The sequence below is a fragment of the Camelus bactrianus genome, chromosome 5 (genome assembly GCF_048773025.1).
Source record: "Camelus bactrianus isolate YW-2024 breed Bactrian camel chromosome 5, ASM4877302v1, whole genome shotgun sequence".
Lineage (NCBI taxonomy): Eukaryota > Metazoa > Chordata > Mammalia > Artiodactyla > Camelidae > Camelus > Camelus bactrianus.
In genome coordinates this window covers 104,875,670-104,902,553 of record NC_133543.1, presented here as the reverse complement: position 1 = coordinate 104,902,553, position 26,884 = coordinate 104,875,670, and the positions used below count along the sequence as shown (strand labels likewise).

At 57.8% G+C, this 26,884-nt stretch overlaps 2 protein-coding genes and 1 long non-coding RNA gene across 8 annotated transcripts in view; 2 read left to right on the top strand and 1 right to left on the bottom strand.

Moving 5' to 3' along the window:
- Window positions 1–1,313: 1,313 nt before the first annotated feature.
- Window positions 1,314–25,963, bottom strand: PPP1R7 (protein phosphatase 1 regulatory subunit 7). 4 transcript variants are annotated; one of them, XM_074364731.1, is made up of 11 exons: window positions 25,805–25,882; window positions 23,375–23,436; window positions 22,824–22,964; window positions 19,924–19,979; window positions 19,155–19,220; window positions 18,476–18,606; window positions 17,961–18,123; window positions 16,054–16,170; window positions 15,106–15,210; window positions 12,091–12,177; window positions 1,314–1,628 (listed from the first exon to the last, which is right to left on the bottom strand). In XM_074364731.1, exons 2-11 carry the CDS (start codon window positions 23,382–23,384, stop codon window positions 1,452–1,454), a joined length of 1,053 nt encoding a protein of 350 aa, XP_074220832.1. In that variant the 5' UTR covers window positions 23,385–23,436; window positions 25,805–25,882; the 3' UTR covers window positions 1,314–1,451. The 4 variants fall into 4 exon arrangements, with proteins under 4 accessions (XP_074220832.1, XP_074220830.1, XP_074220831.1 ...); XM_074364729.1 differs by lacking the exon at window positions 23,375–23,436 and having other exon boundaries at window positions 25,805–25,963; XM_074364730.1 differs by lacking the exon at window positions 23,375–23,436 and having other exon boundaries at window positions 22,836–22,964; window positions 25,805–25,963.
- LOC141577776 (uncharacterized) lies at window positions 9,398–12,209 on the top strand. Its single transcript, XR_012507254.1, has 2 exons — window positions 9,398–9,715; window positions 11,607–12,209. It is a non-coding gene; the product is annotated as an uncharacterized LOC141577776 (long non-coding RNA).
- PASK (PAS domain containing serine/threonine kinase) overlaps window positions 25,908–26,884 on the top strand; it is a 34,351-nt gene continuing 33,374 nt past the window's right edge. Inside the window, exons 1-2 of one of the 3 annotated variants that reach the window (XM_074364701.1) lie at window positions 25,914–26,053; window positions 26,726–26,882. The gene's annotated coding sequence lies outside the window, so the exon portion shown is untranslated. Of the gene's footprint in view, window positions 26,054–26,079; window positions 26,203–26,725; window positions 26,883–26,884 lie in introns of those variants that run through there. The other 2 variants (XM_074364702.1, XM_074364705.1) reach the window with 2 other exon arrangements.

The window sequence follows — 26,884 nt, the reverse complement described above, 5'->3', positions numbered from 1 at the left end:
TTTGTGGGGGCACATTCTGTATCGTCAGGGACTCTGTCCCACATTTGCAAAGAGCTCGACAGTCAAGTACATTCTTTTAAACCGAAGTTCTGCTGGCTTTTGTGCTGCTACTGAAACACCCTCCCTTCCCAGTTCTTATCCAGATTCATCTCTTGTTTGGGTGGACTCCTCCAAATAATTTTTTCAGCACAGGCACTCAAATCCTGAATCCTTGTGCACCTGAAAATGTCCTCCTCTTGTCCTCAGACAGCATGTGGCCGAGGGTGGAATTCTAGGCTCCTGATCTAAAGGCTCTTTCCAGGCCACCCCAACCTGACCCTCTTCCCTTTCACAGGCAGATGCTCATAATTCATGTCGCAAAATTAATTCTGTCGAAGATCCGAGTCGGAAGTTGGCCGTGACCTAACCAGCCCTCAGGCCGGCCGTTGCGTCCGCAGCTTCCCTGGCAGATGGGCGCCCCGGCCGCGGGGCAGCTGCCCAGGGCCTGCCACAGGGTCCAGTGCAGCACTGACCAGCAGGACTGTCTGTGGAAATGGACGTGGGCTGCCCCTGGCGAGGTGTGGCTACCACTGTGGCAAGTGCAGCTGAGAAACTGAATTTTTAATTTCACTGTAAAGACTTTACTTTGAACTGATGCAGCCACAGGCAGCCTGGGGGGATCCTGGGCTGGACTCGAGTGTCTTGGAAGCAGGAGGGACCTTGGGGTCCTGGGATTCGGTCCTCATTCTGCAGAAGAGAAAATCTGAGACCCTAGGAGATGACAAGGTCCTGGTCACGTTCAGGGTGGCTGTCCGTGTGAGTGTATAAAGAACAAGCCACTACGACGATGGGGTAAGACGGAAAGGCGACATTAAAGTGGTCCAGAGGGCGGCTCTGGAGAAGCCCTTGAAGGGAGACGCAGGTGGGTCGTGCACAGTGCAGGCGAGTGTGGGAGGCGTCTCCTCTACTGCACGGGGACACCGACCCCGAGGACCGCAGGGGCACTGGGTGGCCCCGCTCTTCAGGACAGTGCCAGGGGCACAGCTGTCTTCACCTGAGGCTTTGTTTTTTAATGTATGAAATTTCAAACCCTGTGGCACCAGCTGGCGCATTTTAGACTGGAAAGCTCTCGGCTGACAGGCCCTGGGCCCCCGAGCATCCCCGGGCAGCATGCTCCCAGCCCCGCCGTCTCACCCTTCCCAGCGGGGTTGTGAGAGGAGGAGACAGCACTGGGTGGGGAGCATTGATGTGCGGCTCCAGGGTGAGGATGGCTAACCAGGGGCGCGGGGATGCGGGCAGTACCGGCGTCCAGGTGAGCGGCACCACACAGGCAGTTTTCACTCAGTGCCTTTTATTGCCATTGGGTTTGTGGCTGCTGATACAGTGACAACCTCAGGGGCAGCAGCTGGATTAAAAAACCGTGGCTGGAGGTTCTTCTGACAAGAGTGGGTGGGGGCGGGGGGGGGTGAGGTTCAGAACCTGACGAAGGTGGCGTCGATCTGCCGCACGGTGGGGAGGGCCAGCATGACCTTCCGCCGGTACTGGGGGTCCCTCTGCAGGGGGTTCCGCTCCAGGTACACCGTCTCCAGGTTCCTGGCACCCTTCAGCTCGTCCAGATCGCTCCAGCTCTCCAGGAGGTTGTCATTCATCTGGGGGGACACACGTGTACATGCATGAGGAGAGCCTTCAGAACACACAGCCCTGAGCCCCCGACCTGGCCCCTCCGGGGCCTCTTATCACCCTGGGAATGTCCTGGCCACCCTAACCCGGCCGTCACCCCGCAGGGTAGGTCTAGGTTCAGAGCAGCAGAGAGAAGAGGCTGATAGCACCCCAGCCCCACCCGGCTTCCCAGCAAAGTGTTAAAGCAGGTTCGGTTGAACTTCCTACACACCAGCTCCTAGTCCTGGTTCCCAAGGCAGGCTCTGTGCTCTGATCACAACACGGTCAGCAGACCAGAGGGCAGGCGGCCCAATGCTCACGGCTCGGCCCCGAGTGGCCCCTCTCTTGGGCTTGCTGCCCATTTCTGTGTGCAAAGCGTCTTCGATGGCTGAGTTCAGAACATGCATGGTCAGGACGGGCTCAGGGCAGGGCATATGTCCCCATCCCAGCTCTGCCAAGGCCCACCAGGGCACCCGCCACGGCCATGAAGAGCCTTCTGGCCTTCAGACCACCGTCCAGAATAGGGCAAGAAGGGCCCTGGTCATAGCGCCCGTCACGGCGTCTGCACCCACGCTTGGGCACTCCTTCGAGGGGATCCTCCTGCCTCTTAGCCGGGGACTCTGGGCGCCGGTCGCCCTGGTTTCTTTGTTTCCAAAGCAACGGCAGAGGGACAAGTGAACAGACAGAACGGCCTCTGGACGCGGGAGAGGTGGGGAGGGGCTCGGCGGTGCATGGGAGGTGGGGTGGGGGGATCACCCATGGCTCCAGGCTCCCAGAAAAGCCGAGACGCCTGCCGGCTTGTGTGGCTGACCCTGTGCCACATGGCGCTGTGGGCGCGGCGTGGGGCAGAGAGGTGCAGTGTGGGCTCCTGCATCACTGCTGCGGAGGGCAGGGTGCTGGCCTGAACCCCCACCCAGCTCTGCTCTAGGAATCATCCTGTAGGAGATGCGAGGCTCCAGCTCCACCCGGAGAAGGTCTGACGAGAGTGGTCCACGTCGGGGGCTGTGTGGGGGCCCGAGTGCTGGACAGGCACTGGGCTGCCTCATAAAAGGACCCTGGATTTCACTGCTCTAAGATGACATCGGTCCGCATGGAGCCTGGGCTGCTGCGTCGCCTTTGGGCCTGAAACACACTGGGACAGTGACTTCTCTGATGCTGACTCGCTGCACGAGGGCCCGACAACCTGCTACGAACGGGCTCTGTTCTGTGTGAGGGGGGCTCGGTGGGGAAGGCGGTGTGGGGGGACAGGAGTGGAGGGACGGGACGGGGCAGATCGTGGGGACTCTGGGGACTTGAGTCCTCAGTGGGACAGGAGCCCTTGGCAGGCTGGAAATTTTGGAAGGCCCACTCCCTTCCGCGGAGAGTGGGCTGCAGGCCTGCAGATTAGGTGGCTGCTTTCCCGGCGCAGGTGATGGGGGCCGGGAGCTGGGACCAAGCTGGGAGCAGCAGAACTGAGAAAGTGCTGGACTCTGGATCGATCTTGAAGGTAGAGTTAAGACGCCGCACTGGATGTGGTGCGTAAGAGAAGGGAGAGATAAAGGAAGATTCCAAGATTTCTGACCCAAACACCTTGAGACAAGAGTGAATGCTGACTGAGCTTGAGCAAAATGGAGGAGAGCTCGGGGACTGAAGTCACACGGTCAGGTCTGGATGCCTCATGCTTTGGGGGCAGGCGGGCGCCCAGCACTGCCCATGTGGCGTGTGCAGCTGGACTCGCGAGTCTGGGTCCAGGACAGACACTGGGGTCCACACAGATGTGGGTGCCGTGCGCACGTATGTGGTAGCCAGAGTCACACAACTGGACATGCTTGTGAGGAGAGAGAGAGGGGAAAAGTCCCCAGACCGAACCCCAGGCTATGCCGCAACCCAGGACGGTCAGCAAAGACGGCCGGGGGTGACTGGGTGACAAATGGTGAGAGTGACATCCTGCGGGCCAAGGGAGGAGGGCCTCAGGGAGAGCAGTGGTCAAGGGTCCACTGGGAAGTAAGATGGGGTGGCGGGGACACTGACCCAGCCTTGTCTCCACTGGTGGAGAGACCCTCAAACGGGTCCCTGTGGGAGAGTGCCTGACTAGGGGGGGTCCAGGAAAGAGGGTGGTGCTGAGGGGACAGCCAGGCAGGACACCTGTGGGAGCAGGCGGTGGTGGGTGGGGAGGGAGGGCTCAGACACAGAGGGCTGGCTCAGAGGACCCTCCGCCTGCGGTGGCGGGAGGGTGCAGACGGGGGCCGCGAATGTGGGGCACCCACTTCAGCAAGAATATCGGCTGAGGGGAGTCATGAGGACAGAGGAGACCAACCCGGGGAGAGAGGTGGACAGGCGCCTGCTGACCTCTGGCGGTGGGGAGCCCCGGGGCAGCACTGAAGTCAGCACGTTCAGGACGAGCCTATCAGTGCCCTCTGTCCCGCTACTGCTGTGTGCAGCGTCTGGGTGAGTGTGATGGGGCGGGGGTGGGCAGTGATGACCACAGGGTCCGGGATCTAAGGGAGGGGAGGAGGACGGGCAGAGAGAAGGCAGCAGACGGGGGCGGTAGGGGGGCAGGTCCTGACGGGGCCGGGTTGCTGGAGGTGGCTCCTGGGGCCGGCCGGGTGAGATGGGCACTGGAGGGGGTGGGCGTCCAGCTGTGCTGGAAGGAGTCGTGGCTTCTCTACAGATGAGGAGTCATGGGGCGGGTCGCTGGGAAGATGGCCCTGATGGTGCCATGCGGCAGAGCGAGGCCAGGCTAGGGGAGAGGCCGGTGGCCGTGGACGAAACTCGCTTACCCCTGAGCTCCTTCCAGTGACACAGGCCTGGTCTCAGGCTTCATCAGGGCGGGTCTCCAGGAGGTCCGGGCCCTGACTCCAAACTCGGCCTCCCCTGGAGACTCTGCTGGAGCCAAACTCGGCCTCCCCTGGAGACTCTGCTGGAGCCCGTCTGGGGGCTTTATGACCGTGGGCTCAGAGGGGCTGCATCTGAGCCCGTGGCCCAGACTGCTGGGGCAGCCAGACGCCAAGGATGTGAGATCCCTACCCGGGCAGGGGTGGGCTCCACTGTGCCCCAGCTCTGCTCCCTGCCTTGAGCCGGTGGTCTTGTGCCCAGACTGCCCAGCCTTCGGCCACAGTGACAGGCAATCCCTGGCCGTGGGGCTCCAGGGCCCTTTTGCACAGCTCTCTGCAGCTTGTCCCGACTCCAGCTGCCGTAAACTCTGGCCTCTGCTTCTTCAGCTCCAGAGCTGCTTGTTCTGGAAACTGCTTCAAGGCAGAGAGCAGGGCTCCCTCTGAGCTTCCCTGTCCTCAGGACCTGCCTACTGTCTCTGCCCGAGGAGAGCTGCCTCGTCTCTGTGTTTATGGTGGGGCCTGGTCTGGTATGAGGTCCACTGTCACAGCCAGACTGTTGTTCACAACTTACTGCAGGCGATGGCTCTCCCAGAGGACAAAGGGCGCAAGGCCTCCCAGGCCAGCCCCTTTTGCAGGATTCACGTGGGTCCAGTGTGGTTTCCTTGAGGACAGCCTGAGCCTGCTTCTGAGGGCAGAGACTTGAGGGACCTGACCCCAGGCAGCTCCCCTGGTGCCTCCTCTGGAGAGGGGACAGCTCCTTCAGGACAAATCCTCAAACGTTACTTTTCTGGCAAGCGTGAATCTATCACAGATCTCCTGGACGACGCGAGCTGTCCCTGCGGCCAAGGTGCCGTGTGTGAAGCCAGAGCTGCGGGAGGGCCTGTCCACATGGCTGTGGTGGCAGCGGGGTGGTTACAGGAAGACCCCCCGCTGTCGGGTCACTAAAAAGGCCGCATCCCTTAGACACCGTTACCTCGAAGCACCCACAGCGTGTACTCCTTCAGCAAAAGCAGCGACGTCACATCACTTGGGGGAAGTGCAGCTCTGCAGTGTTGCTGGCGGCTGCCCCGGGCTCACGGCCGGCGCCGCCCCTTCCTCCTCCAGTCTCGGGTCCCCGCCACACGCTGTGTGCTCCCTGCTGCATGTCATGGTGCTCCCCGCGTCCGCGTCCCAGCCGCCCCCTGTGGTGGCTGTCTCTGCAAACTCCAGGACGTGCCGCGGTCTGGCCGGCAGAGGTGGCCCTGGGTACCTCCCTCACCACCGATGGCAGCTGTAAAGGATGTGTCCAACACAGAGCTCTGCAGACGCTTATTCTTGTGTTTTTCCAAAATGGAACTCGAAATCCTTCACCGGTGTCGAATCCACACTGGGGAAAAAAAGTGGCCTTTATGTTTGTCTAAGTTCTTCACAATGAGCACGGCGTCGGGGTGCGACCTTTGAGGGATGTTCGGCTTCTTCCAGAATCTCTCCACAGAAGATACAACTTTTATTTTCTTCTAGTCCAGGCCCTTCCCCACCTCCTTCTCAGTTTTTTTCTGTTAAATGAAACTGACTTTTAAAGAAACGCAGAGCAGTCCTCATTCTGGACCTGTCTGCCTGTCTCCTGGCTGTCCCCGAGCTTGTCCCTCTGGTCCCTGTGCCTCCCATAAACTGGAGTCAGGTCTCAATGCCTGGTTAGATCAGATCAAGCATTTTTGGCAGGGATGCTTCACAGACGAACCACATCAGAGGACATGGCATTAGGCTGCCCCACTGTCAGGGATGACAAGCTGGATCACGTGGACAAGTTATGACCCCAGGTGACTCTGGGGAGCACACTTCCCCTTTGCAATCAGCAAGTTCTCGGCGGGGTGGCACCTGGCACCGGTGCAAACACGCTGCTCTTCAGTGACCTCCGCCTGAATCAGCCGCTGGGTCTCTGTCAGAACGTTGCCCTGGATGGGGTGTTCCCGGCAGACTGTCTCATGGTTCCGATCCAAACTTCACAGGAGTGTGTACCTCCCACTACAGTGTCTGGGGGTTTTTGGCTGATATTTACATAGAATTTTTACATCTACTCTTCTCAAGTTCAGTAATATTTTAAGCAGAGCAGAGTTGTGGGAGAATTCTCAAGATGCATCTCTCAACAATAAAACCGCCCCGATGAAGGGGGTGTGTGCCTTGTATGTTGCTGGCAGCGAAGGAGGTGCCTGTTACTTCACATAAGGCTGGGGGTTCGAGAGAGAGCAGGAGAGGGCCCCCTGGGCACAGCTGGTCTTTCCAGGACCCCCGCAGAGGTGGACTCCTGTCCCTGCTGCCGCATCCGGCCTGTCAAGGACGAGTCACTGAGGCTGGCACATGCGCGGGGAGGAGAACCCGCAGTGGGAGTGCCAGGACCTGGGTGGGGGGCCATCGTTCACCTTGGCTTCTCCTGACGCCATTCCCCCTTAGGATGGGCTGCGTCCCCCTGCTTCTGTGCACACCTGGAGCTGCCCTGCTGCCAGACTCGGGGACGCCACGCTGCCGCGTGTCCGGGTCCTGTTGTCCTCCATTAAGAAGCATCCTTCTGCAGAGTGCCTGGTCCTGCGGAGGCTTCAAGGTGGCGCTTTCTCCGTCCCCACGTGTGGCTGTGGGGACGTTGGTGGGACACCTGAGGTGTTGGGGGCAGCAACATCACATCTGTTTCAGTGCATTTAAAAAAAAATTAATGACGTAAGCAGTGTTTCCTGTAGCTACAAGCACTGTCACTGCACCCTCGTGGCTGCCAGCTCACGCCCTCTGTCCTCCACTGTGAGATGCCATGGTGGGGCCGCCGTCAAGACAAGGGCGTTGGCCTCATCTGGTGTCTCTGCAGGCACGTTTCTCCATGTGCTCCCAACTGCCCCGCCATGCCTCCTATGTCCTTCCCCCGTTCAACCAGGTCTGCGTCAGGCACGACCACATGGCTGGGGAGGTGGAGCTTATACTCCACAGAGGCGAGAGTCACAGACAGGCCGTGACGAGTGACTGGGGCTGGACTGGCCCTTTTGGTTACACTCTAGAGCAGGACACTGTATATGAGACAACTCTCTTTGTACACTGGATGACAGGCAACCCAGGACAGTGCCCGAGGGGAGGGACACCGATGGCCGTGCTCTGTGCTCACCCTGGCCTCTGCCTGGAGGCACTTTCTGGAACACAGGGAGGGATCCAAGCACAGCCTGGGGGCCACGCTGAGTCCGGGGGTGGCTGTAGGTGGGGGAGGCAGAGTAGCTGGAATTTCTGGAGGCAAGTGAAACAGGCCAAAGAGCAGTGGCCCAGAAGCCGCGCGCCCAGGCAGGGCGTGCTGTGTCTGTTTTCTCACCACCAGTGTGGAGAGCCCTGGGGAACGCCTGGGTGTCCACACAGTCCCGAGAAGGGTCACGGCCTGGAAGCAGGGCAGCCTGGCCCGAGGGGACAGGCCTCTCAGACTCACTGTGAAAAGATCAGGAGAGCTTTCGTAGCCTCAGGAGCATCGAGCAGGGACTTAACTGTCTGCCAGATAAAAAGTCCAGCACACTTCAAAGGAAAGCAGCAAAAATCCAGACGCTCAATAATCCAACATCACAATGCTCAGCGTCTAATAAACCCTGTCCAGCCACGGGAGGGAAGGAGGACGAGGGAACACGAGGAAAGAAAGAGGATTTACAAAAATGAACCAAATGCTCCCTCAGAGTGGAAAAGCACATCTGAGATAAAAGCCTGACTCCGTGGGCCTAACGGTGGACCGGCGGCGGTCACGGCCCGGAGCCAGAGGGACAGAACCACGCAGAACCACATGGGCCAGCAGCGGGGGCGGGGGGCGGGGGGCGGGCGGAGCCTCAGTGATCGGCCCGCCAACCCGTAGCACACACAGGTGTTAACTGGATTTTCAGAAAGAAACGGGGAAGGAGAGCATAAAAAAATCTTCCAGGAAATAATTTTTCCCTTTGTATTTAATAATAATTTCCGAAAGTTTTCTGCATTTGATGAAAACTGTAAATTCACAGATCCAAAAAGCGCCGCTGAATGCCAGAACTAGCACATCACACTCAAGCTGCAGAAAGTAACAGTGACGAAAAGAGCACGTAAAGCGCGGCCGGAGGGAAAGAGCACGACCGCCCCCCAGCAGACGAGGGCGGCCGGGGGGCGGGGCAAGAGCGGCCGGGACAGACACGAGCGCAGTGGGGCGGGGTGGGGGGGGGACGGACACGAGCGCAGTGGGGCGGGGTGGGGGGGACGGACACGAGCGCAGTGGGGCGGGGTGGGGGTGGGGACGGACACGAGCGCAGTGGGGCGGGGTGGGGGGGACGGACACGAGCGCAGTGGGGCGGGGTGGGGGTGGGGACGGACACGAGCGCAGTGGGGCGGGGTGGGGGTGGGGACGGACACGAGCGCAGTGGGGCGGGGTGGGGGTGGGGACGGACACGAGCGCAGTGGGGCGGGGTGGGGGTGGGGACGGACACGAGCGCAGTGGGGCGGGGTGGGGGGGACGGACACGAGCGCAGTGGGGCGGGGTAGGGGGGGACGGACACGAGCGCAGTGGGGCGGGGTGGGGGTGGGGACGGACACGAGCGCAGTGGGGCGGGGTGGGGGTGGGGACGGACACGAGCGCAGTGGGGCGGGGTGGGGGGGGACGGACACGAGCGCAGTGGGGCGGGGTGGGGGGGACGGACACGAGCGCAGTGGGGCGGGGTGGGGGTGGGGACGGACACGAGCGCAGTGGGGCGGGGTGGGGGGGACGGACACGAGCGCAGTGGGGCGGGGTGGGGGGGACGGACACGAGCGCAGTGGGGCAGGGTGGGGGGGACGGACACGAGCGCAGTGGGGTGGGGTGGGGACGGACACGAGCGCAGTGGGGCGGGGTGGGGGGGGACGGACACGAGCGCAGTGGGGCGGGGTGGGGGTGGGGACGGACACGAGCGCAGTGGGGCGGGGTGGGGGGGACGGACACGAGCGCAGTGGGGCGGGGTAGGGGGGGGACGGACACGAGCGCAGTGGGGCGGGGTGGGGGTGGGGACGGACACGAGCGCAGTGGGGCGGGGTGGGGGTGGGGACGGACACGAGCGCAGTGGGGCGGGGGGTGGGTGGGGGCGGCGCGCGGCCGCGCTGGGCTGCGGCACCGCCCTTCAGCAACCGGGCACCGCAGAGAGGCTTTTCCAGACAAGCCGAAGCTGCAGGGATCGGTTTACAGCAGGCTGCGCACAAAAAAGTTAGAACTCTTCAGGTGGAGAGGAAACGCCAGGTGGAAAGTACACAAAAGAAGGAAGAGCGTCAGAAATGGTCAAGTGAGTAGATGTCTTGTTTCAAAATTCCTTTAAAAGTCGTTTGACATAATGTATCGTGGGATTTACAACGTATTTAAAAGTAAAACAGACAGATACGGCGGCCACTGGACGGAGCAGCGGAGGTTCCCCGTGGTGAGGGCCCTGCGTTGTATGTGAAGTATTCAATGTTATTTGAAGACAGATTGTGATAAATTAAAAACGCATTTTTGCAATTCCTAGAGTAACCACTGAATAAACAAAATACAGAAGTATAAGCAAGTATGTCGTCAGTGGAGATAAAATACAACACAAAAAATTTTCCCCCCTCTATCTAGGCAGGCAGGAAAAAAAAAATAAACCAAAAATAGACGGGCCCAATAAAAGGAGAAAAATAAATCGAAAGACAGTAAACTCAACTCAAAACTCAACCGTTACACAAAATGCAACCAAATGCAGTTGCATTAAACGTAAGCAAACGCTCAACTTAAAAGACAGAGATTGTGAGACTGGATAAAAGGCAAAACCCAACACAGGAAACACATTTTAATTATTTTAAAGACACAGGTTAAGAGTAAATGGATGGAGAAAGGCATCCCTGAAAACAGGACTCGGACAGACGCTGTAGCCACAGCACACAGGTGGACTGCTGGGACAAGGGGACAGGACAGTAACAGGGACATTGCACATGATAAAGGCAGTCCCTCAGGGAGATGCTACAATCCCCAACGCACGTGCACACGTGCACCTAATAGAAACCTTCCTTTACAAGAAGAAAAACTTGAGGGAACTGGAAGAACAGACAAGTCCAGTCATGGTTCAGAGATTTCAATATTCTTCCATCACTATTCGGTAGAACAGACAGAAAATCAGTTAAGTGCAGAACTAGGGTCATTAAAGATTCATGGAGACAGGTCTCCTGCTCCTCCTTCAGAGGCCAGCTGGTGGCTGAGAACATTTCCCCCGTGGGTATGAGCACAGGGCAGAGCTGGGACGTTCCTGGCCAGGTGGCCTCCCCACTGGAAGTCACCCCTCGGCTGTGAAATGGGGTAACTGTTGTGACCATCAGACCAGAAGGCAACCAGCCTGGACACCACAAAGCACTGTGCAAACTGCCCGCTCTGCTGTCTGCGGTGGCCAGAGACGCGGGATTCCTCTGGGTGTCCCAGGGTGGGCTGCCAGCCTTCCTGCCCCGGATGGCCAGGGTGCCTCGTACAGTCCCAGACCCAGGTCCCACGCTCCACTGGGCACAGACAGAGCCACGCATTCAGAACCACTGCTTCCCAAACTGCTCCCCAAGTTCTCCCAGACACACCTTCCTTCTCGCCCAGGCCCTCTGTCTCTGCCTCCTTATTCTCCCGTGGTTTCTCAGCTTCCTCAGGGCCAAACCCCTTTACTCCAACCCCACCTGCTGACCCAGCCACCCCGTCCCCGCGGGTGGGCTGCACACCACACCCCTGGCTCAGGGTGGCTCGCTTGTCTCCCCTCGCCTTTCAAGGGCTGGTTCTGGTCTTCCCAGACTTGCTCTGCATCACAGCCCGACAGCACCCGAGACCCAGTGCTGTTAATGTGGGGCAAGGGCATCTTCACAGCAGGCCACCTGTGCTCTAGGGAAACTTGGGTGAGCTCTTAAGGCGAGCCCAGGAACACACACAGGATGTGAGCAGGGCCAGCGGAGCAGCCGGACGAGGAGGAGGACGCCTTACCCTCGGCAGGAACCCTAGGTCAGAGAGAGCACACCGCAGTCACAGGGCGGGTGCACAGCAACACCTGCAGGGCCACGGCGGCGGAGCTGGGCACAAGCAACGCACGTGCCCCAGTACACCCGCGGGGAGTCCTGGCAGCGAGGACCTCAGCTTGGGTCATGCGCCTTCAGAGGCGGCTCCAGCCTTCTCACATCTTTCTCCTCCTCTAGGCTCTGCGACACCAGTCCTGGAAGCGCAGCATTAACCACAGGACGAGCACGAGGCCAGTGCCGGCACAGCGCCTGCAGAAGCCCACCCAACACGTCCTCCCATGCTGCGGGGACTTCTGTGCCCCGGACACACTGGCCTCTGGGCTGGGTTTGGAGACCCTCCAGTCTCATGGCAGTTTGAGGGTCTAAGCACATACAGACCAGGGCTTCTCACGCCTTCGTGTGCAGGACAGTCATCCAGGATCTTGTTAAAAAGCTGATTTTGATTCTACCTGCATCTGCGGTGGGCTGGGGCCCGAGATCCCGCATCTGCAACAAGCTCCCCGGGGACACCAACACTGCAGGGCCGAAGTCCCACAACAGCCCACTCGCCCGCAAGCTCATTCCAGCCAGGGCTCCAGGCGGAGCCCCTCCCACAACTCAAACACATTTTACTCGGTGGGACCAGCCGGCTGAAGCATCAGCAGCCCCGCGTTCCACTCACCCAGAACTCCTGCAGCTCTGTGAGGTGGCTGACGTTTTCAATCTTTTTGATTCTATTCGATGCAATGTCCAACATTGTGAGTTTGTTCTAAAATAAGGAAATAAATGTTTCGTAGATTACCTCAGTTCAGAGTCTGTGACCATGAGCACAGCGCTGGGCCTGGGCGCGGAGCCGGAGGCGGCTGACCTCCGCCTCCCAGGACAGGCGCGTGTGAACCAGGTGCGGACCCTGCCCACCGCCCGCCCCTGCTTTCGTTTACACACAGAATCCTCACAACCACCTTATGCAGCTCTCATTCTCACTAGGATCTGAAACTGGCTCCGTGAGACCCCAAGGACCCCACAGAGAGCTGTCCTGGGAGAAGCAGAGAACACCTGCCCGAAAGCTCTGGGAGGCTGCGGCACCTGAGCAGAAGGGCTGACCACAAAGAAGGGTGGCGATAGTTACTCGGTGCAACTCCAGTGACGCTCAGAACAGAATTCCTTTCATTTAGGGATGAGGAGCCCGGGTGTTGTGAGGGCAAGAAGCTGCTAGGCACGAGGGGAGATGGTGCTGCCAGGCCCAGACCCAGGCTTCTGGAAGGGGCCCTCCTCCTGGCAAGAGGCCACCAGGAGGAAGGGGCGGACAGAGGAAGGCCTGGGCCTGAGGGACAGCGGGTTCAGCGCGGGCCGGGGACTTACAGCTAGCGGGGCGAGAAGGGGTGTGCGGCCCCGCTGGGGACTCGACTCAAAAGCGCCCAGCAGATACTTACTTTCCAATACGTATCAGCTCAGCCTGAGGAATATTTGTTTTAAAGATCAGAGTTTTAAAATTTATCAGAGTGAGATTGTAGTGAAAATGAAGTCTTTTAATTAAAACTTGCATTGCTGGCTGAAGTATGTTTGAAAAAACAATTGGCAAGTTTTTCTAAAATCAGAAGGGAAACGTTATAGGTGGGTTGACAGCCCCCTCAGAATTTATCCCCCTACTTTTGCCCGGTTCTGACTGAGGGCTCCCTTGTCACACTTCCTGCTGCATTCCTGGGATTCTGCTTCCAAACCAAGTCTTAAGGGAAAGTTAAAAAAAAGTCTCAATAAAATAAAAACACCTGCCCCCGCCCCCCACAAGCAGGCAGCCAGCAACCCTGCTGATGCTGATGCCCCGGGCCCCGTCTCTGGCTCCAAGGGCTCCCCTAGCCCGCTTGCGTTATGCCCACACGGCTGCTCAGATCAGGGTGATGTCTACGGGCCAGGAGGCTCCTGTCTGCAGAGCTTGGGGGTTTTGGAGCAAACAGGGACTTAGTAGAACTCTGCAAAGAGGAGCCCAGTGGGCAGCAGGGTGGGTCAGGCCAGGTCCAGCCCCTGACCCGCTCTGCTGGGTGTGCAGACACAGAAACCGCAAAGCAGCTGTGGCTTGGTCCTCGCGCAGCCCAAGCACAGGCTCAGCTCCGGGGTGTCCAGCTGCCGGATCTGGCCCCAAAGCCCTGAGCACAAGGATGCGGGTATGCGCTCAACACTGTATCATGTTTTTCTGAGGGGCTGCACAGTGTTTTGAAAGCTCGTTCAAAAGCGAACCAGTAAGAACTGCTTAAAAAGAAAAAAAAAAAAAAAAAAGGAGCGGGATGGCGTAGGGAGAGCGAGCACACCAGAGATGGCCACATCCATGCCACCACCTGCCAGGCCAGGGCAGAAGGCCCGGGACAGGAGCAGCAGCCACAGGGCAGAGGCGGCGCCCGGCACACTGCGAGAGTCGCCTGCACTGTCCAGACAGCAGGTTTGCCATTTGGGAAGAAGAGACGCTACTTCCTGACCTCACACCACAAAAGTACCTCCCAGGTAAATTAAAATAGATAAAGCTTAGAAGAAAATGCAGGTGGACACACATGGCCTCTGGTCGAATAAAGATCTCGGGGGAAAGACTGTCATGTCTGACCATGATGGGGGTCACAACAACCGCCTTTAGAGCCACAACTGTGTTCTCACACTGTTTTGTTTCAGAGGCCCCCCCAAGGGTCTGGTGCTGATGCAGCCCACGGTGTTGTGCTCTGGCTGGTAACCCCGAGTTCTCACCCTGTCTTGTTTGCCTGAGACTCGCCGCAGGCATGCCATCTCCTGAGCGGCTCCTCTGGCTGACCTCTCAGCACTCTGCCCCCCATTTCCACGCCAGCTCTGTAAACTTGGCCTGACTGGAAGGAGGAGGAAGGCGAGGAGGAAGGCGAGGAGACCTATTGCAGGAATGCCCTAGCTCTTCTAAAATTTGATGCACATGTTGGTGAAGTAAAATTTAGAAGGCAGTTTCTCCCCAAAACATTATTAATGGTGACTAGGCCCAGGGGCTGAGGCATAAAAGCCAAAAGAGTCTTAACTAAGACTGAAATGCTGTGTTTACAACAGAACTGACCAAAATGGTGACACTCACTAGCAACTAAACAAAACAGGAAAAAAAAAACAGTAAAATTGAACGAGTAAAAGCATTTTATTTGTCTTGAATACTGCACTGAGGAGGAGCAGGTTTGCCTGAAGGCAGCAGAGGACAGGGGCCTCCTGGAGCTCAGAGCCAGCCTGCCATGCCCTCCCAGGTGGGCCTGGGACAGGCCTGGCCAGCGAGGCGGGGAGGGCTGAGCAGGGGCTTGGGGAGCTGGAGACGCCTGCTAACCCTGCATGGTATGGGGGCACCCAGGAGCAGCTAGGGTTCACTTTTTAAAAATCCTCCCCAACGCCCACAGGGCTGCCGGGAGCCCTGCAGTGAATCTGCTCAGGCCCTGCACAGCTCTGCTCCCTCAGGCCCCGGCCGCTCATGCCTGCCTGTCCCAGCAGGTGAGCAGGGACCACCTGGCTCCCTGCATCAGGGGTCAGCACCTTCAACCCTGAGGGACAACCACCCTACGGAGAGGGCCCTGGAAACCAGTGCGTGCCACCTGCCTGGTGCCCTGAGTCCACCCAGGGCCCCGCACTCGCCTGCTGCCCGCCCTCCCGGGGCCCCGTCCACCGCCTGCCCGCCTGCCCGGGCCCCCCGCCCCCCCGCCTGCTGCCTTACGTTGCTGTCCAGGCCCTCGATGACCTCGATGCCGTTGTGGCTGAGGTAGAGCTCCCGCAGGTTCACCAGACTCTGCAGACCCTCGATCTTGGTCAGCCGGTTGCTCTGCAGGGGGAGGGGGAGACCGACAGCTGTCAGGACAGCGTGGGCGGCGAGCGACAAAATGGCTTCTAGGAAATGGGGCTGCTGGTCTTGGAGACTCCTGAAAACAGGGCATTCCACCTAAAGCTGCCAGGATGGGACTTGCACACAGAGAAAGGGCAAAATTTCAAGTCTGCTGCACTGGCTAAAATTTACACATCAGGGTTAAAGGCTTTTGTGCAAACAACTCACCTTCCTGTCTACTTGGGGGAGGCCTACGCTACTTAATATAGTAATTCAACAACGTCAAAGTCACAGAATATTTTAGGGTAAATTTAATCCTCATTTCTTTCAGCACATGTTATAACCCAAGTTAAGGCACAAGGCCCTCTTTCTAAAGAAGTCTGCAGAACAACTGCTGGAAAGGCACATGTGACTTTGGGGGACCCGCCACACCCGGCCGGCGCCCAGACGCCCCAGCACATCCTGCCTTTAGGGTCTGAGTCCACTTGTTTGCTTCAGACAAAAAGGAACAGGAGACAAGGTATGTGCAGGTGCTTACCCCCACCGCCCGGCCTGCACGGACATGGCCCCCCAACCCCCACAGAGCCCAGTGCGGTTCTGGCACAAGCTCAACCTGCTGAACAAGCCTCTCTGGCTAAAACCACCCAGAACTTTTATCAGGACAAAGAGTGTGATGCTTAAGAGTGAAATTCCAGTTCAATGTGAGTTACGTATGTACAAAGCCTGTGACTCTAGCGTTTCACCCCCTCACTGATGGGGCAATGAAGCCTCGATCGTGGAGATAAAAGTGGGCTGCCTGGCAGCCCCGGCCCTGGGGAGTGGGGGAGTGGGGCGGATGGATACCTGCATGCTGAGGACTGTCAGGTTGGTGAGGGCATCCAGGTTCTGAAGTTTAGTGATCTTGTTTTTCCCCAAAAACAAACTCTCCAGATTGGTTAATGTGTCAATATTTTCAATTGCCTGTGAAAATCAGGACAGGGTAGCTGTCAGATTTCCGGGAAAGGAAAGGCCCCAGGATTTCAGCCCCGGACAGTTGGTCATGGAGCTTTCCACTCTGGAAACCTTCCACGCACTCCCACTTGACAGCACAGGGTTGAGAAAGCAGGAAGGCGGGGATCAAGGCCTGCTCTCCTGGACTCACTCCCAACCCTAGAGTTTTCAGAGCTCTGGAGTTTGTGGGGACAGAGCTCGAAAACCCACAGACAAGCGGACTCCTAAAGTCGCCCCCAGTTCTAAAGTTAGTTCTGAAATTAATAATGAGTTAACACATTACTACATTGTTCTATGCGGAGTCTGTTAAAAACGGATCCCCCAGAGCCCAAGTGTCCACAGAAGAGGGCTGCTGGAAGCTCTGACCCTGGGACGCCCATCCTGGATTCCTGGGAGCAGGTCCCCCGGGCCCCATTCCGGGGCCCTCTGGCCCCTCCCTCAGTTCCTGTCACCTTCCTTCTTCTCCCTGCTACGACCGTGTGCTCCACTATTTGGCTGGAACCACCCCCCCAGGCCATGGTGCCACAGCCGGGGGTGGGGGGGAACGGTGCTCAGACTCGACCTCAGTTTCCCTCCTCCTCTGAGTTCACAGCTCTCTCGAAGCAGGTTAACCATCAACTTTTCAGTGGACATTGAATAAGCAGACTAGGTAACGCAGCAGGGCCTCCAGCAAGTGCAGAATGTGCGTCACCTGGCCCGTCGGCGGGACACGGCCGGGACTCCATGAGGGTGAAGACCCAGAGGGAGGCCACGCTTAGCTGCCATCGCCTGCTTTAGCCTGTGACGGGCCACCTCCTCTCGGAACACTCCGTAGGGAGACACGATAAAACGCTGACATCTGGGTCTGTCTCTAGTTTTAAATGTGCTGCTTTGCTATTTTCAGCCATCTTACCACCACCAACTGGCACAGAGGCCCTTTGCCAGAACCGCTCTCCTTGGTTTGCAGCCTGCCAGCTCACGAGGGCTCAGCTGGACTGGCCAGTGTGCTGTAACCTTCCAGAAGCTGGACAGAGGGGCACTCCCCACACGGAGGGAGGGGAAGGTGTGCTCGGAGAGCCTGCCCTCAGTGGCCCAGCAAGGCCGGGTGGGGGGAATCAGGTTTCGTGCTACGCCCCTTGTGGGGGCCAGGGCGGGGGTGGGGGTTGAGTGGTCTCCTGGCGGCAGACGGCCTCACTCTGTCCTGGCAACCCTCTCTTCTTTGCTGGCAGACCCATTCCCGATGTGTCCTCCTGTGATGCCCTCCCAGGCAGGGCCCATTCCACAGGCGCATCCCAGCGGTTACGTCAGCTGGGTAAAGGGCTCCATCTGCTTCCAAGGACACCAGGCTGCATGTCCTTAGACTTGAGCAGAGCCTGGCAAATGGCAGGCTCTGATGCTACGCAGGGGCCGGTCCCGGGGAGGACGGGCCAGCCACGCCCCAAGCTGCCAGCTGCCTCCTGCGGCCCTGTTGCGGGTAGGGCTGCTGCGGGCCGCCTCGCTGCGTCTGGGACCCTTTCATCCCTAGAGGTTCGCCAGGAAACACAGCCATCAGCGTCTTCAGAAGCAGAGTGTCGGGCTGACCAGCTCACCTCAGGCAGAGCGTCACTGGGACGGCCTGCTGAGAGTTTGCCGTGATCTCGACGGGGAGCAAGTGGGGCGCGTGTGCAGGAGGCAGGCCAGGCCCCCGCCCTCGGGCTCCCGCAGCTACAGAGAGCACTGCCAGCCACTCCCCGCACCCACCCTGCCCCGGGCACACCGCCGCCGGCCACACCTGCACCTACCCGGATGCGGTTGGACCCCAGCTCCAGCATCTGCAGTTGGTGTAAGGTGCTTATGTTCTCAATTTTATTGATTTTGTTGTTGACCAAGAAGAGCTTTTTCAGTCGTGTCAACTTATCAATTCCTTCAATGTTTCTCAGCAGATTAAAAGAAATATCTAGAATCCTGGGAATAAGCAAAACACTTATTTTTAGTGAGCACAGGCCACACAGAACTCAGAATGTAGCTAACGCGGAGGTGCATCCCCCAGTGGACCGCGCATCACCCTGGGGAGGGCAGGGGGCAGCCTGCAGGGCCCCCGATGCTGTGCTCACAAGATGGTGCCCTGATAGACGCTGGAAGCCTCCAATCGAAGGTTTAACTTGTGGGCTGAGACTGCGGGCAAGCAAGGCACCGTGGAGCCAGGTGCACGGCGGTGGGCGGGCCTCCCAGGCCTGACAGCGGGGGCGGAGGGCTGGCTCTGGGAGACTGGCAGGTGGGCCCCTCGGTATCTCCCTAGGCCTCACTCATGACTCACTCCAGCTCTGTCAGCGCCTCCAGGTTCTCAATCTTCTTGATTTGGTTGTCGTAAAGATCCAGCTCTCGGAGACTCTGTAGCTCCTCCAGATTCTCAATGCATTTAATTAAATTCTGACGGAGGCAGAGAGTCTGGGGGACACAAAAGGGACAGCTGAAACAGGCAAGAGGGAGGCCAGGATAAAGTGCCAGCTGTTACAGGACACAGGACAAGCCTTCCGGGCGGGAAGACGGCTGTCATCGCCTGTTCTCTGGAAAGGTGGTGACCTTGGGGAGGACGGACAGACACCCACAGGGAGGCTGGCAGCAGGCCTCGCACTGAGCAGACCCAAGTTGGGGCGAGGGCGGTGCTGTTTCCCAGCAGAGTGAAGCCTCCGTGGGCTCCGTCTGAAGACAGGTTTAACTGACGTGAGTTTAGGACTGCACAGGTGGTCTGTGCCTGACTGTAGGCAGGCTCTGACTTGGGGCACCGCTCAGCCCCGGAACTGCTCCACACACCCTGCCCTGCTCAGATCAAAAGGTGCAGGACGGCGGCTCCTGCTGCGGCCTGGCTCCTTTGCGAGGACTGTCACTCACGCAGAACTGATTCTGATCCGGTTTATCCACACTCTCCAGGTGGGACAGGCTCAGGAGTGTCCCAGACTCACCTCTCAGCAAAAGACCGCCTTCTTCTCACTCACCTTCACTTTCTTCAGCACCTCAAATCCTTCAATTTTTCCAATGCGGTAATGATTCAAGTCAACGTCCTGAAACAAAGAGAAGTCTGGCTGAGCTGCGGCAAAATGGCGAAGGTGTGCTTCCTGGAACAGGAGCCACGGGGAGGCTGGCAAGGTGGGCGGAGGTGAGGGCGTCCACGGCAGGCAGGTGCCTGGGATGCAGGGGTGAGCTGCATGATGTTCTCCGCTTTGGCTCCGATGTACAGTGGCCGCGGGTAGAACTGACCCTCCCCCCAAACGATGGTAAACCCTCTCTTGCACCGTTCGCTCCCTTGGCACAGCACAAAAGCCTGTGCTCTGAGGAGGTGGCTCAATCTTGTCACTGCTGGTGGCCGGCAGCGGGCTTGGGAATCCCCAGGGGCCATCAACACACACTGGGAGCTTCTGCCCTTCCGTGTAGCCCCTGCACGCCCCGAACTGTCAACACATGCTGCTTTCCAGGTGCTGGAGTGGTAGGACCCCCCCCCCCCCGCCATTTACAATGTAATCATTCGGCCCAATCTATGAATCAAAGGCGTTTCATCTGCCATGATTCTCAGTGGTTCAACAGAAAGGGGATGCCAATTACCGGTACTGAAAACAGTCAGAACACGGGGAACCTAACCCAATCAAGGGTGGCTCACACAGCTTCCTCCAGGGACACCACTTATAACCTGGCACCTTCATACAAGACGCCCTGGTGGCCGGAGGGCTCCGCCGTGCCCCTGATGCTGGGCTGAGCAGGCGGCATTACCTCTGCATCTCTGTCCAGGTTAATGGTTTCCATGTCCACAGGCAGCTCTTGTCCTTCTGAAAAAAACAAGAAGCAAAAAAGCCCACTCAGAGCCCCGGGTCTCCAGGAGGCAGCAGGCCCGGCGTCAGTGGAGAGCAGAGAGCCAGGCGCCTAGAGCACAGGACCGCCTGGGATGCAGAGGAGAGATGAGGGGGCAATGCTGGGGGCGTGGACGGCGTGGCCGCGCGCCAACACCCTGTCCAGCAACTGTCCCCTTTCAAGCATTCTCAGTTTCCCGAACGCAGCTACTGGCAAAGGTCTCCAAACTCCCCTCTGTGCCGCTGAACTTCCCAAGAAAGGAAACAGTCTGAAGCTGCTGGCAGAAAGGGGATGGGGTGGGGGAGGCGACTGAGCCTCAGGTGAGCCCAGTCAGCGGCCAGGAAGCCGCCCACTGCCACCTTCTGGTGAAGCCAGAGCCTCGGAGCTGGCAGCAGCCTGCCTCCCACAGCCTTTCCCTTCTTGTCTGTGGCAATAAAACGGGCCATTTGAATATAGATCATGCTGGGCATGTCAGCTGTTCTGGGATGTGCCTTTTACTGCTTTGGAACGTGGCCTGGCATCTACAAGTACTTCTCTCTGCAAAGAGCAAACCAGAATGAAGCACAGCTCAACAGACAAGATCAAAGGGCCTAGCTGAATAATTTAAACACGTCTTGCCTGGGAGGCCAGGGAGCTAATCTCAGCAGAGGCCCTCTACCTGGGAGAGCCAGGTCTCTGGGGGCAGGGCGCCCACCCAGGGGGAGCGGCTGTGGCTCCTGCGGTGGAGCTAACGGCCTTGAATTCGAACCCCCCTCCTCCGTTCATGGGGATGCATTTCAGCACGTGTGTCTGAGCTGATGTGGGTGTGCGCAGCATGACGCTTCTCCGGGGCCTGCTCTTGCTTCCTGTCTCCTGCTGCAGACACCAGGCCACCGGTCCTGTGGGAGGTGGGAGCCTGCACACCGGGGGGCTGGCTGTGACCCCACTGCTGTCCCTCCCTGCAGCACGGCTGCCTCTGCTCTGCGCAGAGCAGGCTCACAGCCTCTGCTTAGCCTGGCCCTCAACTGGGGGCCCCAGGGAGGTGCCCTGATGCAGAAGCAGCCTGACAGAGAAGTCGGGCCCCACACTGCCTGAATCCACCGCACAGCCTTTTCACTACGCCTTTTCCATAATGATCAACAACGGCTAATGAAAAAAATGTTACTTTCTCTAGTTTAGCCACAGCTTTATAAATTGTCAGCCAACCTAAGCTGGGAAGAACCAAGAGATACGCCCAAATGCTCCCCTCCAAAGGACAGCGTCACCAGCGGCATGAATGACTCTGGAAGTTGGGATGCAAGAGGCTCTACCACGAAGGCAGGGTGTCCAGGCCACCTGGTATCCAAAGCAGGACATGTGGTCACAGGCTCTAAGGGGTTCTGTTCGTAATGCATCCAGCACCAGGCAAGCTGCTCAGAGTGTCAGCTTAACCTCTGAAACAAAGTTCCCAGCCGTCTTTCCCGACCTATCACTCATCATTTAAAAAAAATAACTCAAGGAAAATAAGTGAGAGGTAATAGCTGACATGTCTGAATTGGTTTTATTTGAACTGAAGACGTAAAGCAATACAGGTAGGGGCAAGTCCTGCTTTCCCCAAGGACGAGCAGAAATGCACCTTCCCAGAGGCCTTCTAGTCAGCCAGTGAGCATTCTGGAGGAGAGAACACGGAATCCAGCCCAGCGGGTCCCAGCCCAGCTGCTCTACTGTGTAGCCATGTACCTGTGGGGGAGCCTGTGACAGGGCGCCGTCAACTCTCCCATCCTCCACGGTGCCAGGTGTTCAGATGGGAGGGCAGGTGACACTCCCACCTTTTTGTGACTAAGTCAGACAGCAAGGAGAGCTTCCGCCCGTCCCTCCATGTACTTATTCCACCCACATCACTTCCAGAATACCGACTCGCCGACTCGAGTTCCAGAGTACATGACTGGTACTTCTGTGGTAATAATCTCCTTTTGCCTTAAAATTAGGTTGCCATAGTTACCAATCATCTTCACTGGCACAGAGCATCATGTTATTTTAAAAATTAGTTTTGTTTTTATTACCATAAGGGTAGTGTATGATTATTAACACTTAAATATCCACATATTACACAAAAATCTAGAAGAGACCCTCCCAAACCTGTGGTTTAGAGAGGGCCGCCACAAGTCAGACGTGTTTCCTGAGTAGGTAAAACTGTGTACTGTTATTACTATCGTAAAAATAAGGTTTAACATGTGTACTGTTTGTAAAATTTCTGCTTCTTATACCTAATGACATATCCTGGACATCTTTCTGTCTGTTCATATGGTTTTTCTCATTCTTTTCAATGTAAATTGATTTCCTATGCAAGCAAACAAAAAAAGGCTTAGATCATGGTTGAGGAGGGTGAAAAACCACCATTATGGGCTGAGAACTTAGTTTTCGCATCTCTAAATCCACTCTGTTATTGTTAATTGCTGAAACAATTTAGGAGTTGACCCTCAGGCCTGTAAGCACAGTGGAGCAGAGCTCAGAAGCGGCCTCTCTAGGCAGTAAAGCGAGTTTACACGACCACGAAGGGAAAGAGCACCGCCAGCTCAAATGTGATGTAGAATCTTGCTTTCCCAACACACGGTTAATAAAACAATTTTTTGGTTCTGTCCCAGATGACACGCTAGTATCAACATTATTGGTAACTGTATTTTCCTTCAGGGGAATCAGGAAAAACTTCACCCTGCCTGCAAGTGCTGAATATTGGAGCCTAAGGGAGCCCATCAGAGGGCCCATTGCTCCCGTCCACGAGGCCTCCCTGCCCCCAACCCCCGGGGGGGCAGATCCCACACAGCAGAGCCTGCAGCTCCCTTAGTGAGGTTAAGGTGCTTAACTCGGCCTGGTACCTTCCGGGTCCTCTTCCCCCCGCTCCTCTCCATCCTTCAGGCTGTGCTCGCTCAGGTCCGCCGCGATCCCGCTGCTCTGCTTCTTCCCTTCGTCATCGCCTGACTCTTCGGACTCCACCCTCCTGTCAACTGAACCCACAAGCACCCGTGAGCACTCACGTCTGCCTCAGGGGACTCTTCAAGGAACATGTAACATATTGACATCCAGTTGTAAGTCAAATTCAAAAACGTTTGTTGAATTCAGTTCAACAAACATTTGAGTGTCTTCCATGTGTGTCCCCGGCACCATCTGAGGTATCCGGTGGAGGGGAGAGCTCGGGGGCTAGGGGGCCAGAGCAGGGAGCCGCAGGGGTATGAAGGTGAGCGACATACTATTCCTGCCCTCAAGGAACTGGTGAAGAGACACCAGGTGTTCTGAAAGCCCTGGTGGTTTGTGATGAAAGGCACTAACAGTAACAGCAGAGAAGCACCTCCTGCTCGGCTCACGCTGGCCTGGATACCCACGCACAGGGGACCACTGTGACCCTCCCACCACATACCTTCATCCATGCTCCACTATCCATTTGGCCAAGAAAACCAGCCCAGTTCACAGGCCCACGTTCTGAAAGAAATCAAGACTAACTCAAATCAGACTGTGGGCAGTGGGGAGCTCTAATGAGAAAGGAGAAGACAGCCAGGAATGCTAAAGACCCCAAGAAAGGTCACTGATGCTAAATGTCGGGGTGCGTGGAGACCAGCACAAAGTTCTGAAAGGCTGGGAAGTAAACACCTCTTGAATTAATAAATTAGGCAATGCTTAAATGTGGCAGACTGGTGAAAATTCTTCGGCAAGATTGTCAAATAATTTTCCTTTTTCCTAACTTTTTTTCTTTTTACAACCTCTTTTGGAAGCCTGTCTGGAAGACCTGAAGCACTAACAGATTACTTGGAATAGTCAACCACACTGAGTGTTCTCTTTTCTCTGACTACAGCTTATCTCCAAAGGGGTGTGCTTTTTGAAGAGAAGAAGCTCTGTTTCATCTCTGTATCTCTTACTGGGCCTAACAGAGCAGCACCCAAGAAGGACTGCTGGGTAAGTCTTGATGAAATTCACCTCTAAAACATCCAGCTCCCTCCCTTCCTTCCTGCCCTGGCCACTGCCGGGGCTCCTGCCTGCCTCCCGACTGGTCTCTGTGGCTTGTCTGGCTCTGTTTAATCTATTCTCCACTGCCAGAGAATCTGATCCGATTCTAAAATCCAAATCTGATCTTTGACTCCAAAAATTTCTGGAATGCCAGTGGTCCTTCCTGAGTTTGTATCTGGTCCTAAAGACACAGCTTTGTTATGTTATTGCCTTTTCCAGACAGACCCCAGTCTCCTCATCAGTAGAAGGAGCCAGAATAGCACCTACACCTCAGAGTTGCTGTCAGGACTAAATTAGAAAAGGCACAAAAGCACATGCAGGATACACAGGCAGACATTTAATAAATCAGTCGTTACCAGGCACAGGGCACTCTGTGGTCAAGACTAAGGGATAGCAAGTTCTGCTGGGGGATGGTCAGGTGAAGCCGAGCCCAGGGTGGGAGAACCTTAGCTAATGAAGGGCAGCCAGGGTGAAACTTGGGACTCTATCCTGGACAGGGTTGTGGCAAAGCAGATCAGCAGATAAGGTGACTTTGGGGCCTTGAGGACAATGGACTGGCTCAAGGCACTGGCAGTGGGAAAGGTAAGAAAGATTTGGAGGCATTAAGGAAGTAGAGGCATCGGAGCTTGTTAATTGGATGGGTTGGAGTGGGGCGAGAAGGAAACACCTGGCTTTCATATTTGCCATTTCCCAAGACCTGGAAACAGCTGAAGAGGAAGCAGGAGTAGGCGGGAGGGTGGGAAGAACAGGGGTAAGATGAGCTGCTTCCTTGCTTAAAAAGATGCAAAGGTCTCGAAGTCCAAGACCCTTCAAGTGCTTCTCCCCTCCACCAAGGCCCTCCACAACCTTCTCCTGCCAGCTCCACTATCACTCTTGGTGAACTCTCCTCCAAATAGGTCACATTCTTTCACACCCCTTCACCTTTGTCTGTGTGGTTTCCTTCCCCTGAAATGATCTTTGATGGCTCCCTCAACATATCGCCCACCAGGCTGATGTGCAGTTATCCCTCAAGTTCAGCTCGGAGCTGGCTTTGCTCCAGCGGCCATCGCTCTGAAACATGCCAACTCGTCCTTTGCTCCCCTCCCCTCCTCCTTCCTTAGCACTCTGCACACAGACACTGGCTGCTCTTCTGGAGTCCCCACGGAACCAGCAGCTCTAAAAGCACACAAGCAATCTAAGACACCACCGACTCTCCAACCATGGGTAACTGTGTGTGTAATTATACGCATGCATAACATGCATACAATTTTTTTGAACAAAGCGAAAGAATTGAATTTAGTCTTTTCGAAACTATGATAGCTTTGAACCCATGAACCCATCCATCGATTCTATAACTCAGTCTCTTGCCTCCTCGTCACCCCTTCCCCATGTCCCATTCGCTTCCGAGAGGACCCTTCTCCACCCCTGCCACGTTCACCAATGAGCTGACTCGGGCAGGTCCCAGGGAGCCCTGCGCCCTGTTTCCTGTCAGCTGTCCAGGGACCAGCCTCGCGGGTCACACTCAAAGATTCGGTGCGAGGCTCCCACCAGCTGGCGGACGCCCGGGCTGCGGGGCCACCGCGCCCTTAGTCTCCACCCATGCGCTCGGCTCGCGCCGCCGCTAGCCCCTGGCCCTGGGTCCGGCGCCTCCCAGGCCGCCCGCCCCTTCAGGACCGCTACCGCCTCGGCCCCGGGTCCTGGTCCAGGGCCACCCCCGCTCGCCGGCTGGCTGATGTCAGGGGTCGCGCGCGGCGGGGCCCGAGCCGCGGCCGAAGCCAGGCCGCCCGTTTCTCTCGGGCAGGGCCGGTACGGACTTCCGCCTCCCGCCCGCTGGGCCCTTGGGTCGCCGCCCCGCGGGGCCGCTTACCCTCCATCATCTCCTGCGACTGTTGCTGGCCCGCGCCGCGCTCCGCCGCCATGTTGGCTGCTCTTCCCCTTTCCGGAATCTGTCGCCTCGGGCTCCTCAGCCAATCAGGGCTCCTAGCTCGGAGCCTTCCCAGCCAATGGAATCCCACGCGCTTGTGCGGCCCCACAGCCTCACGGGAGTTGTAGTCCACCCACGAGGCCGCGCCTGTCCGCAGACCCACCCACCGCCGGCCTCACCTCCAGCGAGCAGGTAATTAGTGCACAGGAGGCTCTGGAGGCGACAAGTGGGAAGAGGGCAGGGGCAGTTGGGGCCCCACGTGCAGAGCGGAGCCTGCAGGCCAGCGGAGAGGCGTCTGGGAGTCGCTCTGGGCTCTTGGGCTGGTAGCGGGACACGGCCGGGTGTGTGTCTGCGTGGGGCTGCAAAGTGCGGGTCAGTTGAGAGCGTCCCCGGCCCTTCCGCGCCTCGGCGGCTGCGTCTGCACAATGGGCCGACTTTGTCCCGGCGTCGCCGCGCGGACTTAGCCCGTGGAAAGGGGCCGCCTCCAGTTAACGCTCAACGCAGGCGCCCGCGCTCGTTCCCGGGCTGGGTCCCTGTCCGCCCGTGGGTCCGCCTGCAGGTGCTGGGAGAGCCGGTAGGGGCCCGGGGCGCCGACCCAGCCACTGCGGGCGCCGCAGCCCTGGCGGTCCCGGACCCTGCGGGCATGATGGGCCGTGAGGGAGCTGCCCTACCCTCCCTGCCTTCAGGTCGAGGCCTCCAAGGGGCGAGCTCCTCGCTTCTCACCCTTCTGAACCCTGAGACCAGAGGAAACGGCGTTCGCCGGAGCGGGCTGGCCGAGGCGCCATTTCTTTTGGCTCCTCCGAGGCGCCGTACAGGGACTTCGGTGCGTCCCTAGTAACCGTTAGCGTGTGCGTCTCCCCTCAGGCTCGCTGGGTCCCGCCCATATGCGCCAGCGGTTGGCCCATGGGGCCTGTCAATTGGCGCAAGTCGCTCTACCATTGGCTGCCTGGGCTAGAGGCGCGGATCGGCGCCCTCCCGGCGGGAGAAGCGAGCTTGGCAGGGTGACGCTCTTCGGCCTCAGGT